Consider the following 19,001-nt stretch of genomic DNA (forward strand, 5'->3'; position numbering starts at 1 on the left):
ACCGCCCACCGCCCCGGGAGAGCGGCTCGCCGGTAACACGCATGCGCCCGCAACACTGGGCGGAGCCCTGGCGGCCACACCCCCACCCGCCGACGCCCTCCGGGTGCCCCAATTGGCCGCCGCGCTCACGTCACGTGCGGCCCTCGTCACGTGAGGCCGCCGTCCAATAGCGGCGCCTGCTGCACCCTGGCTGAGGCAGGCGAGGCCGGCGACCCGGGCGTCATCGGCTGACACCATGGCTGGGAGGTCGCGGCCCCCGAGCGGTGCCGTGTGCGCGGCCGCCTACCCCGACACCCCTGCCGAATGTCCCCCGCACCTCCAGGCCGGCGCGATGCGGCGCCGCTTCTGGGGCGTGTTCAACTGCCTGTGCGCCGGCGCGTTCGGGGCCGTGGCCGCCGCCTCCGCCAAGCTGGCCTTCGGCAGCGAGGTCGAGCCCGGGGCGCTGCTGCTGCGGGCGGGCGGGCGGGTGGTGCTGGGGGGAGGAGGGGCGCTGCATGGCCCGCGGGGCTCCCGGGGTGGAGCGGGGATGGAGGCGCAGAGCGCCGCCTCACCCCCGCGGGTCCGTGCGGCCCTGGTCCCGGGGCACGGCGCTGCGGTTAGCCGGGGTGGGAGAGCATCCTTCGACTCTAAATCGCGTCAAGCCCTGGTCCAGTGCAGGCGGTAAGAGATGGCAGGGACTGAGGCCCCTTCCCTTACCAGAGGCCAAAAATTTTTCCTCCGATTGGGCTAGTTCGCTCTTGGGGAAGACGTACACCTACATGCATCCTGTACTTCTCATTTTAAATCTCTCCGCGTTGACTCTTAAGGTGAGAAGCCTATTGCCCATCTCTCTTCTGTAATAAACAGGTGTTCTGACCGGTCTATCCTGCTGATGGGAAAATTAGGGGTGTGTGGGGTCCTAGGTTTAAGGGAAGACTGAGAGGAACGTTCTGGATAGTCTTCCGACGCTAAGAACTCCAAAACTGCCTCCTCACACATCTACTAAGGTATTGCATCAGCCTGAGCCATAGCACAGTCCAGTCTCTGTTTGCTAGAGGTTTTGTTGCGTCTGCAATTCAGGGTTAGGCTGTGACCTGAACAGTGGACAGACTGAAGGCCAGAATTATTTCAGTTGAAGCCTATTTAGTTCTAAGCCAGTGGGAGCTACCATGCTTGAGGTTAATATCTTGGTTGTAATTTTAGGGGTATGTGGTCCAAAATAGGAAACCCTGGTGGCCTAGTGGTTAAGTGCTAGGGCTCCTAACCAAGAGGGCAGCAGTTCGAATCCACCAGGTGCTCCTTGGAAACTCTAACGGGGCAGTTCTACTCTGTTCTATAGGGTCACTATGAGTCGGAATCGACTCGACAGCAGTGGGTTTGGTTTTGGTTTGGTCCAAAATAAGATGAGTGACTGTATGGGCCATGAGGTTTTCTGCTTTTCAGGTGTGAAGCAGGCCTCTGTAACCTTTTGTATAAAGGGTTTCCACAAGGCCCAGACCATGCCTTTGTGTAAATTATAAGAAGGCATCCCTTGCTCAGGACGCTGTTCAGCTGCTGAAAAACCGTTACAGGAAGTACGCTGGGTGTGAAATCTAGATGGGCACAACGTCCAGAGAAAGCAGCCCGATCCAGGAGGATACAAAACTTTGCTGGCAGATTTCTAATTTTAGACCAGCAAAGGGGTCTGCATATCCTTTGTGCAGGAGGCTTGGAAAGACCTTCTCATCTCAAGGCTCTCTTCTTAAACCAAAAAGGAATCTGCAAGTTTTCAAAAAGTGGCACCTGGGATCACCAGCCAGCTGGTCTCAGGTGGTATTTTCCCCAGGCAGGGCTGTGTGCTGGTGCAGAGCATGGAGTCTCACTGTCTGCGTTTGAATCCTGGAGGCTCTCACCAGCAGTGGCATTTGGGAAAAGTACTTATCTGCATCTCACATTCTTTATCTGTAAAATGAAGTTAAGGAATAAGCGAGAATGCACTCAAAACACTTAGCATAGGGCCTGGCGCAGAGTAAAAGCTCAAGAATTCCCAGTGGGGCTGGCCTGAGTAGTCTGGAACCTGACTTCCTCGTACTGCCTACTGAATAACAGATACTTGACCTTCTGGGACTTATCTCCAAGCATCGGTCACTGTGGAATCAATAAGGGACTGGTGTGCGATAGAAAATACTGCTTATAGATAAGCATTTTACTTCTGCCCAAGGTCACATGGCCATCAAGGTGGCCAAATTAGTGTCTTCTCTAAGTTTGTTTCATCTGTAAAATGCGTCTGCTGCCCACTGAGGGATAAGGGAGTCCTGGGCAGGAAAGCAGTGAGGCCCCTTGGGCTCGCGGTGGGATCTCAGTAGAGGCCGGGCTGCCTGCATCCACGTGTCTGGGTGCGTTATGAGTGGGGCTGCAGCTCGCGCTGCCCGGGTGGACGTGGCTACAGTGACACTTTCTCCCGCAGGTCAACATGGGCTTATGCGTGTTAGGCATTGTTGGGATGGCGTTCACCAATTCTCTGATGTGGACGTTCTTTAGCCGGGGCCTCAGTTTCTCCATGTCTTCGGCCGTTGCATCTGTCACGGTGACTTTTTCAAACATCCTCAGCTCGGTGAGTAGTCTGTCCCAAACCTGGGCTCTGGGAGCTAAAGCTTGTCACTCCTCATTATCTGGGTGAGTTATCCTTGGGGAACTCCTGCTTTCTGAAAAGGATTAAAGACAGAAATTGAAGTAGAGGCTTGGCTGTGGCTCATTTTTTGTGCTGTCAGCCAGCCAGGGCCTTCTGACCAGCAGGCCACATGCCAGCAGTGGAATGTGGCCGATGACTGCTTTGCAGGGCCACTGCGGGGCTGGCTCTCACAGGGTCATTGTGCCAATCTAGGAAGTCCCCTCTCATCTTCTCCTCTCCCTCCCCAGGTTCCTGCTAACTCTGCTCCTCTTCCTGTCTCTTACTTAAAAACAGATCCGTCCACTCCAGAGGGTCTGTGTGAACAGACCTAACGTGGTACAGAATTAAGTGTTAGTTCCAGACGACAGAGAAGAAACCAGTGGATCCCAAGATGTTCACAGAGTCACAGATTCCTGGGGCCTGGCCCACACCTATCGTGTCAGAATCTCCAGGTTGTGGAGTCTAGGAATCTATTAACAAGTCCCTCTAGTAATTGTGATGCACAGCCAGGCTGGGGAGCCCCAATCTATGACATCTCCATAGAGGTTGGGCTGCTGGGGTGTTCACGTGCCTGAGCCCATGACACACGTATGTTCTGATGGACACACAATAGGGCAGGCTGCATTGTCTCAAGCCCCTGAAACATAGTCGTCTCCATAAGCTTGGCCTAAAGTTCTTATGTGTAAGCTGGGTTTTTGCTAGGACATTTTCTCTGCTGTGGTCAGTAACGGTTTCTCTGAACCATTTTAAAGTTTTCTAGCAATAAAGCTTCCTGCTCACGTTTCTGCTTGGACTAGCCCCCTTGCTAGGGCTGTACAGCTGTTTAGCCAGCCGTGGTGGCTCCTGGATGTGGAAGCTGAGGTAACTGTTTTTTCCTTTGCCTGTGGCGCAGCTTCCGCCACAGTAGTCCTGACTCAGTGGGAGGCCATGAGCCTATTCCTAAGGGCCCTGAGTCAGGTGAGGGCTGAAGGGTGCAGGAAAGAAGGTCTTGCTGAATCTTCTTGCCAACACAGCCTGGCAGAGAACTGTTTGGGTAGTTCCTGAATTGGAATCCTAGAGCTTAGAGACATGGTCCTGGCAGTTTGGTCACCCCTTCTTCATCTGGAAGATGGAAACAGGCCAGAAAAGAGCAGTGCATCTGTGTATGAGACCTGCCTTGAGATTGGGACGGGGTGGTGGTGGCGGTGCTTCTTCATACACCCCACGTACGTCTGGGGCTTGACAAGCCGCCAGCTCCCCTGGCAGAGTTCGGGTCTTCTGATGGAAGCATGAGAGCCCTCAGTGCCTCGCTTAGCCTCTCTAAGCTGCTTTCCTCATCGGTTCATTGGTCGGGGTTGAGGCCATGCTGCCGGGTGACTGGTGGGCACAGGCTCCAAGTAGTGAGTGCTCCTCTTTAAAAGCATACTACAAGACTGAGGCCCAGAGCTGGAGTGAGGCCCTGGGACCCCGGACTGCCAGCCTGTCTCCTGGTGACCACAACCGAGTGGCTGCTGTCTCACTTCCCAAACATGGAGGAATTCTCACATTAGATGGGAGTGAAGCCCAACTGTGAAAAGCTGACCCACTCACTGTCCCTGGTTCTGAAGTCCCTGTGCAGCCCCGTTGTCTGGAGTTTGGGGCTCCTTGAGGCCAACAAGGTGGCGCTGGCTGCCCTGGGCTGAAGTTGAACCCAACCAGTCCCGGTGTAGAGTGAGGGAGGATGCGGGAGCCAGGGCTTGGTCCGTGAACACCATGCCTGCTGTGTGCTGGGTCTGCCTGCCCGCTCTGCTGGGTCATTCTCATGTACCTGGTGGGGGGCACAGCCCTCTGAGGAAGGTAGTGTCCCCTCTGCTACTTTCTGACCTGCCTGAAGGTACAGCTGGGTTTCAAGCCCAGGACTTCCAGCTCTGTGCCTTTCCTCCAGGCACCCTAGGAGGGAGGCCCACCCCAGGGGTGTGAGGTTGGGCCCACCCACCGTGGCACTCTCTTGGGCACTGTGTGTACCCTGCCTTACTTCCATGTCTGTCCTCCAGGCTTTCCTGGGCTACGTGCTGTACGGAGAGTGCCAGGAGGTCCTGTGGTGGGGGGGTGTGTTCCTTATCATCTGCGGACTCACCCTGATCCACAGAAAACTCCCGCCCACCTGGAAGGCCCTTCCACAGAAGCAGCAGTAGCACCGTTGGCTGGACAGACCAGCTGGAAAGGTGACGACGGCGGCCAAGCTCAGCCAGAGGGCAGTGCCAACCCGGCCAGGCCTCCAGGCCAGCTCTGCTGCCAGGGAATGCAGACCTTGAGAGGCCTTCGGGCATGAAGCTCCGGCTTCTGTCAGGGGAGGTACGACCGCAGCAGTGTTCTGACTGACCCTTTCTTGATGTATCTGTATAACGCTTTTGACCTGCACGCTCCCAGGCTGCCCCAGGGAGCCTCCTCTGCTGGTGAGCCTCTGCAGATGCCAGGGTCCTGGGGTGGGTCCGCTTTTTGTGTGGTCCCTGAAACCAAGCTGTAATTGTCGTCATGTTGCCTGACTACTGCCAGTCACATAACACACTGGAATCAGTGACTGGTGGGGCTTGCTGACACCTTCATGCCAATTCACCAGGCCATCTGTGTCATGCTTCTGTATTGTGGCACGAGAAGGAAAACTGGGGTAATAAATACTTTTTTTTAAGTTGAAACTACCAGGTACAGAATCTTCATTTTTCCTACTCTTGGGAGTAAGCAGTAGCAGCCAGGGTGAGCTGAAGTTTCCAGAGAGGAGGGGCAGGCCCCATTGCTGGCTCCCTCCTAGTGTGTTCTCAGTGGCTGCTTTTGTGTGTTCCTTCCTGAACTCAAATGGCAGAACTCTTCTAATTCGGGAGGGGCTGTCCATTCCCTTGGTGCTCTCAAGGAGAAAAGTGTGACCTCTCTTTGGGGACCCCATCTTATTTTATGTATGAGGAAGGAAACTGGCCCAGAAGGTTGCCCGCCCCCCTCCCTTTAGGCCTCTTCTGTTCTTTTCTATCCCAGGTCTCTTGGATTCTTTCTGAGTCTTACATATACGCATGGAATTCTAGTTCCAAACCATCTGTTGCCTGCACACTCTCCCAGTGTAGCTCGGTGCCTGGAGCACCCCCAGTTCTCCCCAGGGACTCCCTGATGCCCAGAGGGCCCTCTTAGCTGTCCTGGGCTTGGCCCTGTCCTCTTCAAGCTCCCTGGCAGGTGGGAGGACTGACAGCAGTGGCTGAGAGAGGCCTTCTCCAGGCTGATGCCTCTTCCCACCGGCCTCTGCTTGAAGTAGCGCCTTCATGGCTTCCATGCATTGATAGAACCAGCTTCCTAAAACCGGTCCACACCACCTTCTGGTGGCGATCTGGCCCAAACCCACCTCTCCAGCTTCTCTCTTGCCACCTCCTTAGTCCCTGCCTCCTCTGCCTCCCCACCATGCTTCAGTCACCCCAAACAGCTGCGTCTCAATAGTTGTCAAGCCCACCACGTCCATTCCTGCCGCCGTGCTTTCGCACTCGCTGTTTCACTTGCTTTGGGTTCCCTTCCCCCTCACCTCTCCCAGCAAGCTCCTATTCCTCCTTCAAAACCCTGAGACACAATTTGCTCCTCTCTTTGTGCTTCCACGGGGGCCCAGCCAAAACTCTGATTCACAGAATGGAACAGTATTGACCTCACTTTGGCACATGTAAGTCCCCCAGCCACACCAGGAGGGAGGTGCTCTTGTTATTCCCGTTTCAGAGGTGAGGAATGATCCCTGGGTGGTATGAGCAGTTAAGTGCTCGACTGCTAGCCGAAAGGTTGGCAGTTTGAGTCCACCCAGAAGCACCTTGGAAAACAGGCTTGGCGATCAGCTTCTGAAAGGTCACAGCCTTGAAAACCCTATGGAGCAGTTCCACTTTGCAGACACTGGGTCACCATGAGTCAGAATCAACTCAACAGCAGCTAACAACAACAAGAGGTGAGGAAGCCAAGGCTCAGCTTGGTTTTCTCCACTGAGTACAGAAGGTCACACAGCTAAAGGGCAGCAGAACCAGCGTCAGCACTTCTGTCTGACTCCAGGGCTCAGCTCTTAACCCTGCACTGCCCTGCCACATCGGCATGTTAAAGCCCCTGAGAGGTCCTGCTGTAGAGGAACCTGTTACACATTGTTACCACAGCGCTCCCCAAATCTCAGACCCCTTTTTTCATCTCTCATGTGCCACCTTCGCTGAGGGCCCTTCATGTTCTGTGGAACACTCTGGGTCTCCCTGGTCTGACCGCACCCCATCATTTTACCAGAGAGGAAGATGAAGCCCATTCAAGGCTCTGCAGGGTGTGTTCCCACATGTGGTCAGACTTCTGGCCAAGGCCAGGCCTGGGGGCTGCTGGGAGCCAGGGCTCAGGCCCCCCGAGCTAGTCAGTGAAAAGGACTGAGAGAAGTCTACCCTGGAGCCGGCATTGTCCTGAGGGGACCCAGCCTCCATTCCAGAGACCTGCCACATTCATAATGATGGCTGGTGTTGACCTATTGTCACTCTCAACAAACAGGCCTGTGAAGGAGATGTTTTTCCAAGAGGAAGATGAGTCATTTTTTAAAAAACAGAGATACACGTTTCTAGTTGAAGGTGGGGAAGTGTTCAACCTGTGCTTTCCTCATTTTGGAGGTACATTGATAAGAGAATAAACTGTGTGTTGGTATTTTGTCTTGCTGGTGTGCATTCTGGATGATGGCTTGAACCTTAGGTGGTTTGTTGTGGGCTAGCAATTCAACTTCCAGGTTCACTAGCTTATAAGCTCTGAATGGGCTCTATTACCCTTTGTTTTGTTTTTTGACTTAATTGTTTTTGAAAGTGTACAGTTCAGTGTTTTGTTGTTGTTTTTTAATGTATATTCACGAGGTTATAAAACCATCACTACTATCTAGTTGCAGAACATTTTCTATCACCTCCAAAAGAAACCGCTATACACTTAGAAGTCACTTCACGTTCCCACCTCCCCCACCCCGTGGCAACCACTAGCCTACTTTCTGTGTCTGTGCGTCTGTCCATTCTAGGCATGTCATATAAATGGGGTCATAGAAAATATGGTCCTTGGTGTCTGGCTGCTTCCACTCAGTGTGTCTTCAAGGTTCGTCCATGTGGTAGCGTGAGCCAGTACTTCATTCCTTTTTGTGGCTGGATAATATTCCATTGCGTAGCTCTCTGTTCCTTTCCCTTGCCCATTCTTCTTTTGGTTGGGGCTTTGTTTTTGTTGTGTGTGTGTGTGTTTTTTTTTTCTACTCACACTGGAGCCACTCAGTGACTTGCTCTCTGTTTCACCCTGTTTTAATTCTCTGCACAGCACTTCTCACTTCCAGAAACTAATTAGTCAGTTTACCCGCTTCCGCTCTACCTAAACTGTGCATGCCTTCAGGGCTGTGAGTCAGAATCAACCCGATGGCGATGGGTTTGGTTTTAAGGGCATGGGCTGTGGCTGTTTGATTCACCACTGTACAGGTAGTCCCCGACTTATGACATATTTGAGTTGTGACAAACAGGACTTACGACCACCTTTTTTTTTTTTTTTGGATATCTTATCATTTGTAATATGTACAGAATACTATGTTCCAGTGCATAATTCGCTGATATCATCATATATGTAATATTTCCAACCCCAGGCAAAGGTCAGACTTAGAACAATATTGTTAATAAAAGGCAATAATGAACACCAAAAACAAAATTAGATATTCGACTTATGTCCGAACCTACTTAAGACGGAGTTATTGGAATGGAACCCCGTTGTAAGTCAGGGACTAGCGGTGTTCCCAGGGACTCGTAATTTGGTAAGTGCTCACAAAATTTGCTGTTGAATGAATGGATGGATGAGTGAATGAATGAATGAGTAATAGAAAATACAGATAATGAATGGTACAGCCAGGCTGCCAGTGAAATATATGTATATTCAGATAAGAAGGCGTTTAGAAAGTAGGGCAATTTCTCTGGAGAAGCAGTAGTCCCTGTGTCTCATGGGCACAGCCCTGCCCAACACAATCTAGCCAGATGTCACCAAAGCTAAAAGGCAAAGCAAAGCACTGTGATCTTGGCCCTGGTGCCACTACACTGGAGAGAAATCCAAAAGAAAATAATACGCCATTTGGGCCACAGGGTTCCTCATTGCATTCCTACTAACAGCACTCAGTTGCCTGACAATCAAGAATTGGTTAGGCAGGGACTGGAGAAACCCTGAGAGTATGGCCCCCAGACACCCTTTTAACTCAGTACTGAAGTCACTTCTGAAGTTCACCCTTCAGCCAAAGCTTAGACAGGCCTATAAAACAAACAATAACACATAGTTCAACCATGTATATGAGACTAAATGGGCATACCAGCCCAGGGACAAGGATGAGAGGGCAGGAAGGGACAAGAAAGCCGGACAAAATGGAAATGGGGAACCCAAGGTTGGGAAGGGGAGAGTGTTGATACATCATGGGGTTGGCAACCAATGTCACAGAACAATATGTGTATTAATTGTTTAATGAGAAACGAATTTGCTCTGTAAACTTTGACTTTAAGCACACACACACACAAAAATAGTTAGGCAGATACAGCAGAATGCCATGTGCCCACGAACAGGAAGGAGTCTGAGGTAGGAGGGCACTAGGTGAGGTCCATGTGTCAGGGAGCCAGGCGTGTCCTGCAGCCCTGTGGGTTTGCACGGCATAGACACACTTGTGTACCATGGCAAGCACTAGGGCTGGCTCAACAAAGAGAGATTTCGGGGTTTATTGCATTCTTTCATTTTCTGCTATAAAGTTTACGCACATGGTAAGAAAAGCTTCAGATAAAAGAAGAAAAGATTTTGCCTCTGTGGATCCATGGATGGCTATTTACTAACTCCTCTCTTCGCACAAAAGAGGGAAAAAGTATCAGGATGGAAATCTTCATGACTGAGACCCCGAGCTTGGTACCATGAGCAGCCCCCATGGTGCCTGGGACAGCGGGGAGGGCCTGGACCACTCTTTCTTCCTCAGAATTGGGAGACGGGTTGGGAGGTGAGTTCAGAGATTACGGGGTGGTGGGGAGAGGGGGTGGATGTGAATCCCCCAAAGCAATGCTCACCAGGCTTTTCTTCCTAAACAGACTTGGAGCGTCCTCTGGGAGAAGAGGACATAGCACACAGCTTCCCCTGACCTCCGGAGGAGGTACCTGCCCCCAGGCACACGGTGTTGGGCATCTCCCAGCCTGCCACCTGAGCACCCAGCCCTTTTGTGAGCCAGTCATCCTAGTCACCCTGATCCAGTTGAGGGCTTCCTGCACACCAGATGCTCACCGGGCACAAGAGAACCAGCTGTGGTGTTGCCACAAACCCCTGCCTCACAGTTCTCAGTAAACAGAACAGCTCTCTGAGCTGTGGCCTTGCTCACTCATTCCTGCCTTCGTTCCTGCCAGGTGAGGAACCACAGGCAGGCGTTCATTCTTCTGCTGAGCACCGACTCTGTGCTGGGGACGCAGAAAGAAGAAGATTCCATTCTGGCTATAAAGTCAGAGTCCCCTGTGAGTTTCATTGTGAGATGTGTCTCCATCTCCCACTCCTCACCCAGTTTCCCTTCTGCCTGCCTTTTTCTCCCCTCCCTTCCCCACCTCTGTCATCCCTGGATTAACTTGAATTCAGGCACGGAGAGTTTACACTTAGAACCTCCTGTTCCCTCCTGCAGTGCGGCCTGAGGCCTGGTCCCCCTGTCAGCAGAGAGCAGAAAGTCTTGAGTGGGGCCCCCCAACCCTGAAATCCCAGGATCCATCACATAGGAGCAGCGTGATGGCATAGTCCTGGGGAGCCTCGCACCCCCAGTGGCCTGTGACCAGACCCTGGGGTTAGCTGTGGCCCAGGCTGGAAAGGTGAGAATAGATGACCATTTAGGGCCAGCTGACAGGTAAAATGCCACACCACATAACACAGATGAAACAGCCAGCTCTGCGGAGGCCCAGATGTTCCATTTACAAGGGGGAAAGGGAGACTTACCGGTCTGGGAGTAATGAGTTCGGTTCCTCTGCTGACACCTGTAGGGCCACCTTTTCTGGACCTCAGTTTTCTCATCTGTAAAATGGGAGTGTTGGGGTTCCCCCATAGAGCTGATTTCTTGTAAAGAGTTTGGAATTACCTTCTTCTTATCACAGCATCCCTTCTCAAGTGCTTCCTCTGTGCCAGGCGCTGTGGAGCTCCTTGAGACGTGCGATCTCGTAGTCCTCACTACAGCCCTGTGGCAGGGGTGCCCACACTGGTTCTCATTTTCCAGGTGAGGAAGCAGAGCCTCAGACACGTTCTTTATCTGTGGTCACACAGTGGGGCTGCAGAGGGCCCTGGACACAGGCCCCATTTTGTCCAACCCCAAACCTGCCCCCTTAAGATGCTTAAGCACTCACTCTGGTACCCTGGCTCTTCTGGCCCGGAAGGTCCACGAAAAGCTCATCTTGTTCAAGCCCCTCATTTGTCAGAGGAGAAAAAGGAGGCCCGGAGAGGCGAGGCGGCTAAAACCTAGACCCCATCACAGCAGGCCAGGTCTTTCCAGAGGCTTACCTCCCTTTCCAGTTTATATAGTTGGTTTTGTTTTTAAATAGGTAATCACATGCATGGTGCTAAATTCTCATGATGCAAAAGGAAATACAGAGAAAAGTAAGCATCCCCCTCCGCACCCCCGAGCCCCCAACAGCAGGGCCTAGCACCTCCTGCAGACAAAGCCCAGCCGAGGCTCTTTGTAAATGCTGGGTGCACTTCAGGGCTCGGTTTGATTTATCATATTTGGAAGTGCAGTGCTGAGTTGCTTGTACTCTGGACAGCAGAAAGCTGCTGGCCTTTCTTGTTACTCAAAGTGACCAGGAATAACTCTGGTTCTTCTTAAGCCAGCAAGGGCAATTGTTGGTGTCTGGGCTGCTTGGTCTGGAAGGGACCTTTGACATCATCATTCAATCCTTGCATTTTCCAGGTGAGGAACCAAACGAAAGCCGAGAGAGGCCAACCAACTTTCCCCACAACACACAGCGAGTTAGTGTGGGATCAGGGCTGGCTCTCAGATCTCTTCACCCCTGGTCTGGCACTTTTGCTGCTACACCAGGCTGGCTCCCTCCAGTAATATTAACATTAGGAGAAAACTACAGGTATCCCTGTGGAGGGCAGAGCATTAATATCTACCTAAGTTACCATTGCTCGTGCCCTTTGGCCCAGCAATTTCACTTTAAGACATTCAATTCTTCCTAGAGATGTGTTCACATAAGGGTGAAATGAGCTGTGTACAAGTTTATTCTTTGGAGCACTGAATATAACAGCAAGATTGGAAGCAACCCTAATGCCTATGGAGACGAGGCTAGTTGAATAAATTGTGGACCTTCGATACAATGCAGTACTTTGCAGCTGTAGGAGAGAGTGGTCCAGGTCGCTACAGGCTGATGGAAAGATTGCCCACATTTCCCAGATACATATTATTTGTGAAAACTCAGGGTGCAGAACATACCAATATGCTCATCTTTGTGTAACTAAGAGGGGGAAATGATACATATGTATATTTGCTTCTCAGTGTATAAAAGCATCTCTGGAAGGATCTCAAAGAAACTGGTAACTAGGATGCATCAGGGTGGCTGGATCCCATTTAAAATTTAGAACCATGTGGGCGCATAATGTATTCAAAAGAATGAAAAAAAAAAAAACAACCACAAGCAGCTCTTTTTAAGAAAAAGAAAACCATACAGTTTGTAAAGGTAGCCCAGCTCTTTGAGAGTTGATCTGGACGGTAACTGGAACTTCAAGCCACATGTGGGCAAGGTTATGTGGTCCATGTGTTGGAGCCACAGAAGAGACAAGGAAATGTAATTCTCCATTTTCTTTCCCTTTCAAGTCAGCTCATCTTGGTTCCTGATTTCTTAAGTCTGATATGGAAGGTTCCAAGGTTTCATTATTTCTAATCAACGTCCCTTTCCCAAGTTTGCCCCTTGGCAGCCATACCAGGGTAACTTCTAACTCAGGGCCACATAAAAAGGGGTTGTTTTCCCTACTGAGAACCAATTCTGTGGAAGCAGCCGGCATCAGGACTAGAGACTCCCTGGCGGTTGCAGCAGAGAAGCTGAAGGGCTCGCGGAACCCTCAAATAGTGGAAAAATCTCTGTGGAGCCACATGTCTCAGCCAGCTGGGCATCTTGGTGCCCCTCCAGCCAAGTGGCCCTCGGCATCCCTAGGGGAGTGTGGGGGTGCTGACAATACTGGATGACACTGTCAGAGGGGGTGACACCAAAATGACTATAAGATTTTTGTGCAGAGTTTCAGCAGAAATGTATTATTTTTGATAAAAATATTCCTGTGGTTTTAACAACAAAAACATTTCTGTAAGCCCAGCTTTGTTGTTGTTAGGTGCCGTCGAGTCAGCTCTGACTCATAGCAACCCTATGAACAACAGAACGAAACACTATCCAGTCCCGCATCATCCTTAAGATCGTTGCTATGCTTGAGCCCATTGTTGCGGCCACTGTGTCAGCCCATCTCATTGAGGGTCTTCCTCTTTTCCTTGACCCTCTACTTTACCAAGCATGATGTCCTTCTCCAGGGAATGGGCTCTCCTGATAACATGTCTAAAATATGTGAGACGAAGTCTCGACATCCTCGTTTAAAGGAACATTCTGGCTGTCCTTCTTCCAAGACAGATTTGTTTGTTCTTTTGGCGGTCCATGGTATATTCAACATTCTTTGCTGCCTTAGTCACCTAGTACTGCTGTAATAGAAATACCACAAGTCGATGGCTTTAACAAAAAGAAATTTATTCTCTCACAGTCTAGTAGGCTACCAAAACCAAAACCAAACCCCCTGCCATCGAGTCGATTCTGACTCATAGCGACCCTATAGGACAGAGTAGAACTGCCCCATAGAGTTTCCAAGGAGTGCCTGGCGGATTTGAACTGCTGATCTCTTGGTTAGCAGCCATAGCACTTAACCACTACGCCACCAGGGTTTCCTCTAGTAGGCTATAAGTCTGAATTCAGGGTGTCAGCTCCAGGGGAAGGCTTTCTCTCTTGACTCTGGAGGAGAGTCCTTGTCACCAGTCTTCCCTAGTCTAGGAGCTTCTCAGGCACAGGGACCCCGGATCCAAAGGACGCTCTCTGCTTCTGGCACTGCTTTCTTGCTGGATAAATGTCCCCAACTCTCTGCTTGCTTCCCTTTCCTTTTTGCTCTTGTAAGATAAAAGGTGGTGCAGGCCACACCCCAGGGAAACACTTTTTACATTGGATCAGGGCTGTGACCTGAGTAAGGGTGTTGTATCTCTCCCTAACCCTCTTTAACATAATCTAATCTTGCCTCATTAACCACCGGCAAAGATTAGGATTTACAACATGTAGGAAAATTACATCAATCACAAAATGAAGGACAACTACACAATACTGGGAATCATGGCCTAACCGAGTTGACATGTTTTGAGGGGACACAATTCAATCCATGACATTCACCAGCACCATAACTCAAAGGCATCAATTCTTCATCTGTCTTCCTTATTCATTGTCCAGCTTTCACATGCATATGAGGTGACTGAAAAACGCCATGGCTTGGGTCAGGGGCACCTTAGTCCTTAAAGTGACATCTTTGCCTAGCTTACATATATCATTATAACTACAAGGCTAAAACTCTATGCTAATTTAGAGTCAGAGCTGTCATTATTGCCCAATTGCAATGACGCTTTGAATCACATGGTTTCATCTGCACAGTACTGTACACGAGCTTTTGTTTTCATTTCTGCCAGGGTTTTTATAGTTGCTGATTTTGTCAGATTTTCTGATATTTTAGCCACAATATTGTGGTGATTAGTATCTGTGAACCTGGTACTGGAGGAAGTTCATGGCGTGGGGTGGGGGGCAGTGACAGCGTGAATTACGGCACTGGGTGGTACCAACCCTAGTGACACCACTCAGGTTTGTTTAGATTCCTCTCCAGGCTTGTCAATTCAGTTAAGAAGCAGTGGTTCACCTCTCCTTCTGCCCAAGTCCCTTGAAGGCAGGGGCTGCACTAGGTCTCCTTCATCTCCCTGGAACTTAGTTCCTGGCATGAACATTCTGTCATTTGTCTTCGAGGGTCTTGATCAAAGGCCAGCCCTTTTGTACAGGTTGGTTGGTTCTGCTGGGGTGGGGCAATGTAAAACAATGAAAGTGGGTAATGTTCTCTCAGTGACCAAGGTTGGGTGAGTTTCCTAGAGGTTACAGCCCCTGGCTGGGACTGGCATGCTCTGAGGAACTGGCAGAACAGGAGGGGTGAAAGCAGGAAAAGCCAGAGGAACCAGGTACCCTGGATGACTTGGAACACCGATATCAGGAAAGAAAGCTCTTCTCAGGCACCTGGCTAGGAACAATTGAGGAAGGCTGCAGCGTGAACAGTAGCTCCTGGAGACTCGTGGAGGCGAGCCCCGAGGGTGAGTCTGCTCAGGTTGCTAATTTTCCGGGTTCCCTGGGGAGTTGTCAGAGCTGAACCAGGTAGGGCCCCAGAGGGAATGCCTGTGTTGTCTTTGCTTTGTACTGTAATGGGGTTGCTGGAAGCTGCTCACTGACAGCTGAAAGTGCTGCTAAAAATAGCGAGGCAGGCGCTAAGGCAGGAAAGTAGGGTGGGGAGTCAGTGGTACTGTTTGAGCCTGAAGATTGTAAGTGCAGTAACAACTGGCCAGGGGAGGGACGCTGACTTTGCTCCGAGGTCTGTGTACGTAAGAGCCAGTTGGTAGAGTCAGAAGGTGGCAGAAAGATTCATGAACTCATTCAGTCAAGTTGGTTGAGGGTCTTCTAGATACCATGTATCAGGAAGACAGCAGAGAAGAAAACAAAGTCCCAGTCCTCATGAAGTATTCCTTCTATTGGGGAGAAGCAAACAAACACATCAACCAGTAAAATACATAGTATCCCAGGAGTGCTAAGTGTTAAGGAGAATAATAACTGATGTGTGTTTAAAAGGATCCTGGGGCTGCTGTATTGAGAGACTATAACGGGGTAAAGGTAGGGTGACCAACTCAACCCACTTTGCCTGTCCTGGTTTTAGTGCCTTGGGCACACCACTGGTCCCAGGCAAACTGGGATGATTGGTCACCTAGTAAAGGGGAAGCGGCAAAAATCCAGTGAGAGAGGCTGGAGGCTCAGACCGGGGTGGTAGAAGTGGGGTGGTGGGAAATGGTCTGATTCTAGACAAGATTAACTGACAGATGGTGGGTGTGAGAGAAAGAGGAATCAAGGGGAGTCCAAGGTTTTCAGTCCCAGTACCTGGCAGGATGGAGTTGTCATTTGCCGAGAGGGGATGATTGAGATAGAGGAAGAGGAGATGAGAGCAGTTTGGTTGGGATGTGTCCAGTTTGAGATGCTAGTTAGATTTCCTTGTGCTTGGAGAGGAGTTGTGGGAGGGCTGGGTAGATGGTTTTCCTTAGGATTCTAGCTTGCCCTATTCTGGAGCCCTGCATGGGACCTTAGACATGATCCAACACCCTTTCTCTATTAGCTGCAGAGATCAAGGCCAAGAAAGGGGAAAGGACTGGTTCAAAGCTGTTCCCCTTGCTTGTCCCTGTGGCGCTCAGTCCACCCAGGCTGGAGTCCAAAGGGTCAGTCCTAAGGCATTGCTTTGGTCAGTCCACTTTCTCAGACACTACCCAGGAGCAACTGAGAGCCTTGGCAAAGCACTCTGCTGGAATGGCTGGGCACCTCCAGAGGCCAGCAAGGAGGAGCACCAGTGCTTGGTGGCAGGAGACCAGAGTGAAATGCCTGGGAAGGAATCAGATGCAAACACTGTGACCTACAGTTGGAAGTTTGCTCTGGAACAAGCCCTGAGAGGAATGTGTCGGGAGAGGGCTGAGAGCAGCAGCCTTTCCTCAACCCTGGAGACAAATATTCCAGCTCCCCTCAGGGGACGCAGGGGACTGCCAGTGTGACTGGTGACTTGGGAATGATTGAAAGAATCTTCCACCCTTCTCACGCTTTCACTTTTAAATATATTTCCTTAGATACCCAAATGCCAGTGGGAACCACCCCCAACCCTGAGTTTTAGTTGTTAAAAAGATTCTTCCAAATGCCAACAAGCGGCCATCTAAAATACATTAATTGGTCTCAACCCACCTGGAGCAAAGGCAAAGGAAGAACACCAAGGTCACACGACAACTAAGAACCCAAGAGACAGAAAGGGCCACATGAACCAGAGACCTACATTATCCTGAGACCAGAAGAACTAGTTGGTGCCCGGCCACAATCGATGTCTGTCCTGTCAGGGAGCACAACAGACAACTCCTGAGGGAGCGGGAGACCAATGGGATACAGACCCCAAATTCTCACTAAAAGACCACACCTAATGGTATGATTGCGACTAGAGGAATCCCAGAGACAATGCTCCCCAGAACTTCTGATGGCACAAGACAGGAACCATCCCCGAAGACAAATCATCAGGCATCAAAAGGACTGGTCAGTGGTGGGGAGAGAGATGCTGATGAAGAGTGAGCTAATTAAATCAGGTGGACACGGGAGAGTGTGTAGGCAACTCTTGACTGGAGGGGGGATGGGAAGATAGAGAGAGAGGGAAGATGGTAAAATTGGCACTAAACGAGAGACTGTAAGGGCTGACTCAATAGGGGGAGAGCAAGTGGGAGAAGGGAGTAAGATGTATGTAAACCTACATGTGACAGACTGATTGGAATGGTAAAAGTTCACTTGAAGCTTAATAAAAATTTAAAAAAAAAACAAGACTAAAGGGGCGCACCAGCCCTAGGGCAGGGACTGGAAGGTAGGAGGAAACAGGAAAGCTGGTAATAGGGAACCCAGGGTTGAGAAGGGAGAATGTTGACATGTCGTGGGGCTGTTAACCAATGTCATACAACAGTGTATGTACTGTTTGATGAGAAACTAGTTTATTCTGTAAATCTTCATCTAAAATTAAATAAAAAGAAAAAAAGTAAAAAAAAAAAAAAAAAAGATTCTTCCTCCTCCTCCCAGTGTACAAAGATGTTCCTTGCAGGATTACTTACAATAATGAAAAATTTCTAGCAGCAATAATACAACAGCTGAGTAGAATATGGTATAATAACCTGGTGGAATCTCTGTGTACTTTATTTTTACATAATACTGTCACAAAGGTCATGTGATGTAGGGATTTTCATCCCGTTTTATAGAAAAGGCAACTAAGCCTTAGAGAAGGTAAGTAACTACCCAAGTCTACGCAGCTGGTAAGTATCTGTTCATGAAATAACGGGTTGTTAAAAAAGCAAACAAACAAAACCCTGAGAACTTTGCCCAGGATGGAATGTGCCTAACGTCTCACCCAGATTTGGTTTAGATGATTCAGAAGAGGAGGTTTTGGACTTGGAGTTGATTTAAGATTTTGGGGATGATGTGATGAGGTGAATGTGTTTTGCATGTGGCAAGAACATGAGTTTTGGGGTTCCAAAGGGTGGAATGTTATGGATTGAATTATGTCCCCCCCCAAAATATGTGTTGTAAATCCTAACCTTTAGTACTTAAGAGCTAAGGCTGCTAACCAAAAAGTCGGTGGTTCAAATCCACCAGGTGTCCTTGGAAACCCTATGGGGCAGTTCTGCTCTGACCTATAGGGTCACTATAGGGTTGCTGTGAACTGCTTATGCCTGTAGTTAAAATCCAATTTGGGAATGGCTTGTCTTTGTTATGTTAATAAGACAGGGTTAGTGTAGGGTATGTCTTTTTTTTTTTTTTTAATTGTACTTTCAGTGAAAGTTTACAAACCAAGTCAGTGTCTCACACAAAAACTTATATACACCTTCCTATATACTCCTAGTTGCTCTCCCTCTAAGACAGCACACTCCTTCCCTCCACTCTATTTCTGTGTGCATTTGGCCAGCTTCTGATACAGTGTGCCTTAAATCAATCTCTTTTAAGATATAAAAGAGAGATTAAACAAACAAGCCAGAGAAGTAGAGATGGAGTAAGGTAGTTTCCAAGATACGTGGAGATCTCCAAGCAACCAGGAAACAGAAGCTGAAGAGAAAAGGACCTTCTTCCAGACCCATCAGAGAAGTCTTCCCCTAGAGCCAGTGCTCTGAATTCTGACTACTAGCCTCCTAAACTGTGAGAGGAGCCCTAGTGGTGCGGTGGTCAAGAGCTCGGCTGCCAGCCAAAAGGTCTGCAGTTCGAATCCACCAGCCACTCCTTGGAAACGCTATGGGGCAGTTCTACTCTGTCCTACAGGATCACTATGAGTCAGAATCAACTCGACAGCATCGGGTTTGGTTTTTTGGTTTAAACTGTGAGAAAATGAATTTCTGTTTGTATTTCTGTTATAGCAGCACTAGATGACTAAGACAGGCCCCAACTTGCCAGCTCCATTTCCACTCACCCGTAACTAAACAATGCTACATTTTTTCTACAGTTTCTTGTTGCAGAAAGCAGACAAGTTCTTCCATTGTGGGTTAGCACAGTAGAGAAACATTTCC

General features: G+C 49.8%; 1 protein-coding gene across 8 annotated transcripts; it reads left to right on the plus strand.

Annotated features, from left to right (window-relative positions):
- Nucleotides 1-175: 175 nt before the first annotated feature.
- TMEM42 (transmembrane protein 42) lies at nt 176-17,474 on the plus strand. 8 transcript variants are annotated; one of them, XM_049862705.1, is made up of 6 exons: nt 176-427; nt 2,426-2,572; nt 4,642-9,602; nt 9,691-9,752; nt 10,000-10,104; nt 10,266-17,474. In XM_049862705.1, exons 1-3 carry the CDS (start codon nt 236-238, stop codon nt 4,780-4,782), a joined length of 480 nt encoding a protein of 159 aa, XP_049718662.1. In that variant the 5' UTR covers nt 176-235; the 3' UTR covers nt 4,783-9,602; nt 9,691-9,752; nt 10,000-10,104; nt 10,266-17,474. The 8 variants fall into 8 exon arrangements, 7 of the variants coding, with proteins under 7 accessions (XP_049718662.1, XP_049718656.1, XP_049718655.1 ...); XM_049862698.1 differs by lacking the exons at nt 176-427; nt 4,642-9,602; nt 9,691-9,752 and adding an exon at nt 488-806; XM_049862700.1 differs by lacking the exons at nt 176-427; nt 10,000-10,104; nt 10,266-17,474 and adding an exon at nt 488-806 and having other exon boundaries at nt 9,691-9,993.
- Nucleotides 17,475-19,001: the final 1,527 nt, after the last annotated feature.

This window comes from Elephas maximus, chromosome 20, assembly GCF_024166365.1.
Source record: "Elephas maximus indicus isolate mEleMax1 chromosome 20, mEleMax1 primary haplotype, whole genome shotgun sequence".
Taxonomy (NCBI): domain Eukaryota; kingdom Metazoa; phylum Chordata; class Mammalia; order Proboscidea; family Elephantidae; genus Elephas; species Elephas maximus.

What these genes read in the sequence shown, in the direction of transcription:
- TMEM42 (XM_049862698.1), top strand. Translation starts at nt 495, where the DNA reads ATGGCCCGCGGGGCTCCCGGGGTGGAGCGGGGATGGAGGCGCAGAGCG. An exon ending in TCTCCGCGTTGACTCTTAAG is followed by an intron (nt 807 to 2,425) that starts GTGAGAAGCCTA and finishes TTTCTCCCGCAG; the next exon opens with GTCAACATGGGCTTATGCGT. An exon ending in TTTCAAACATCCTCAGCTCG is followed by an intron (nt 2,573 to 9,999) that starts GTGAGTAGTCTG and finishes CGTTCCTGCCAG; the next exon opens with GTGAGGAACCACAGGCAGGC.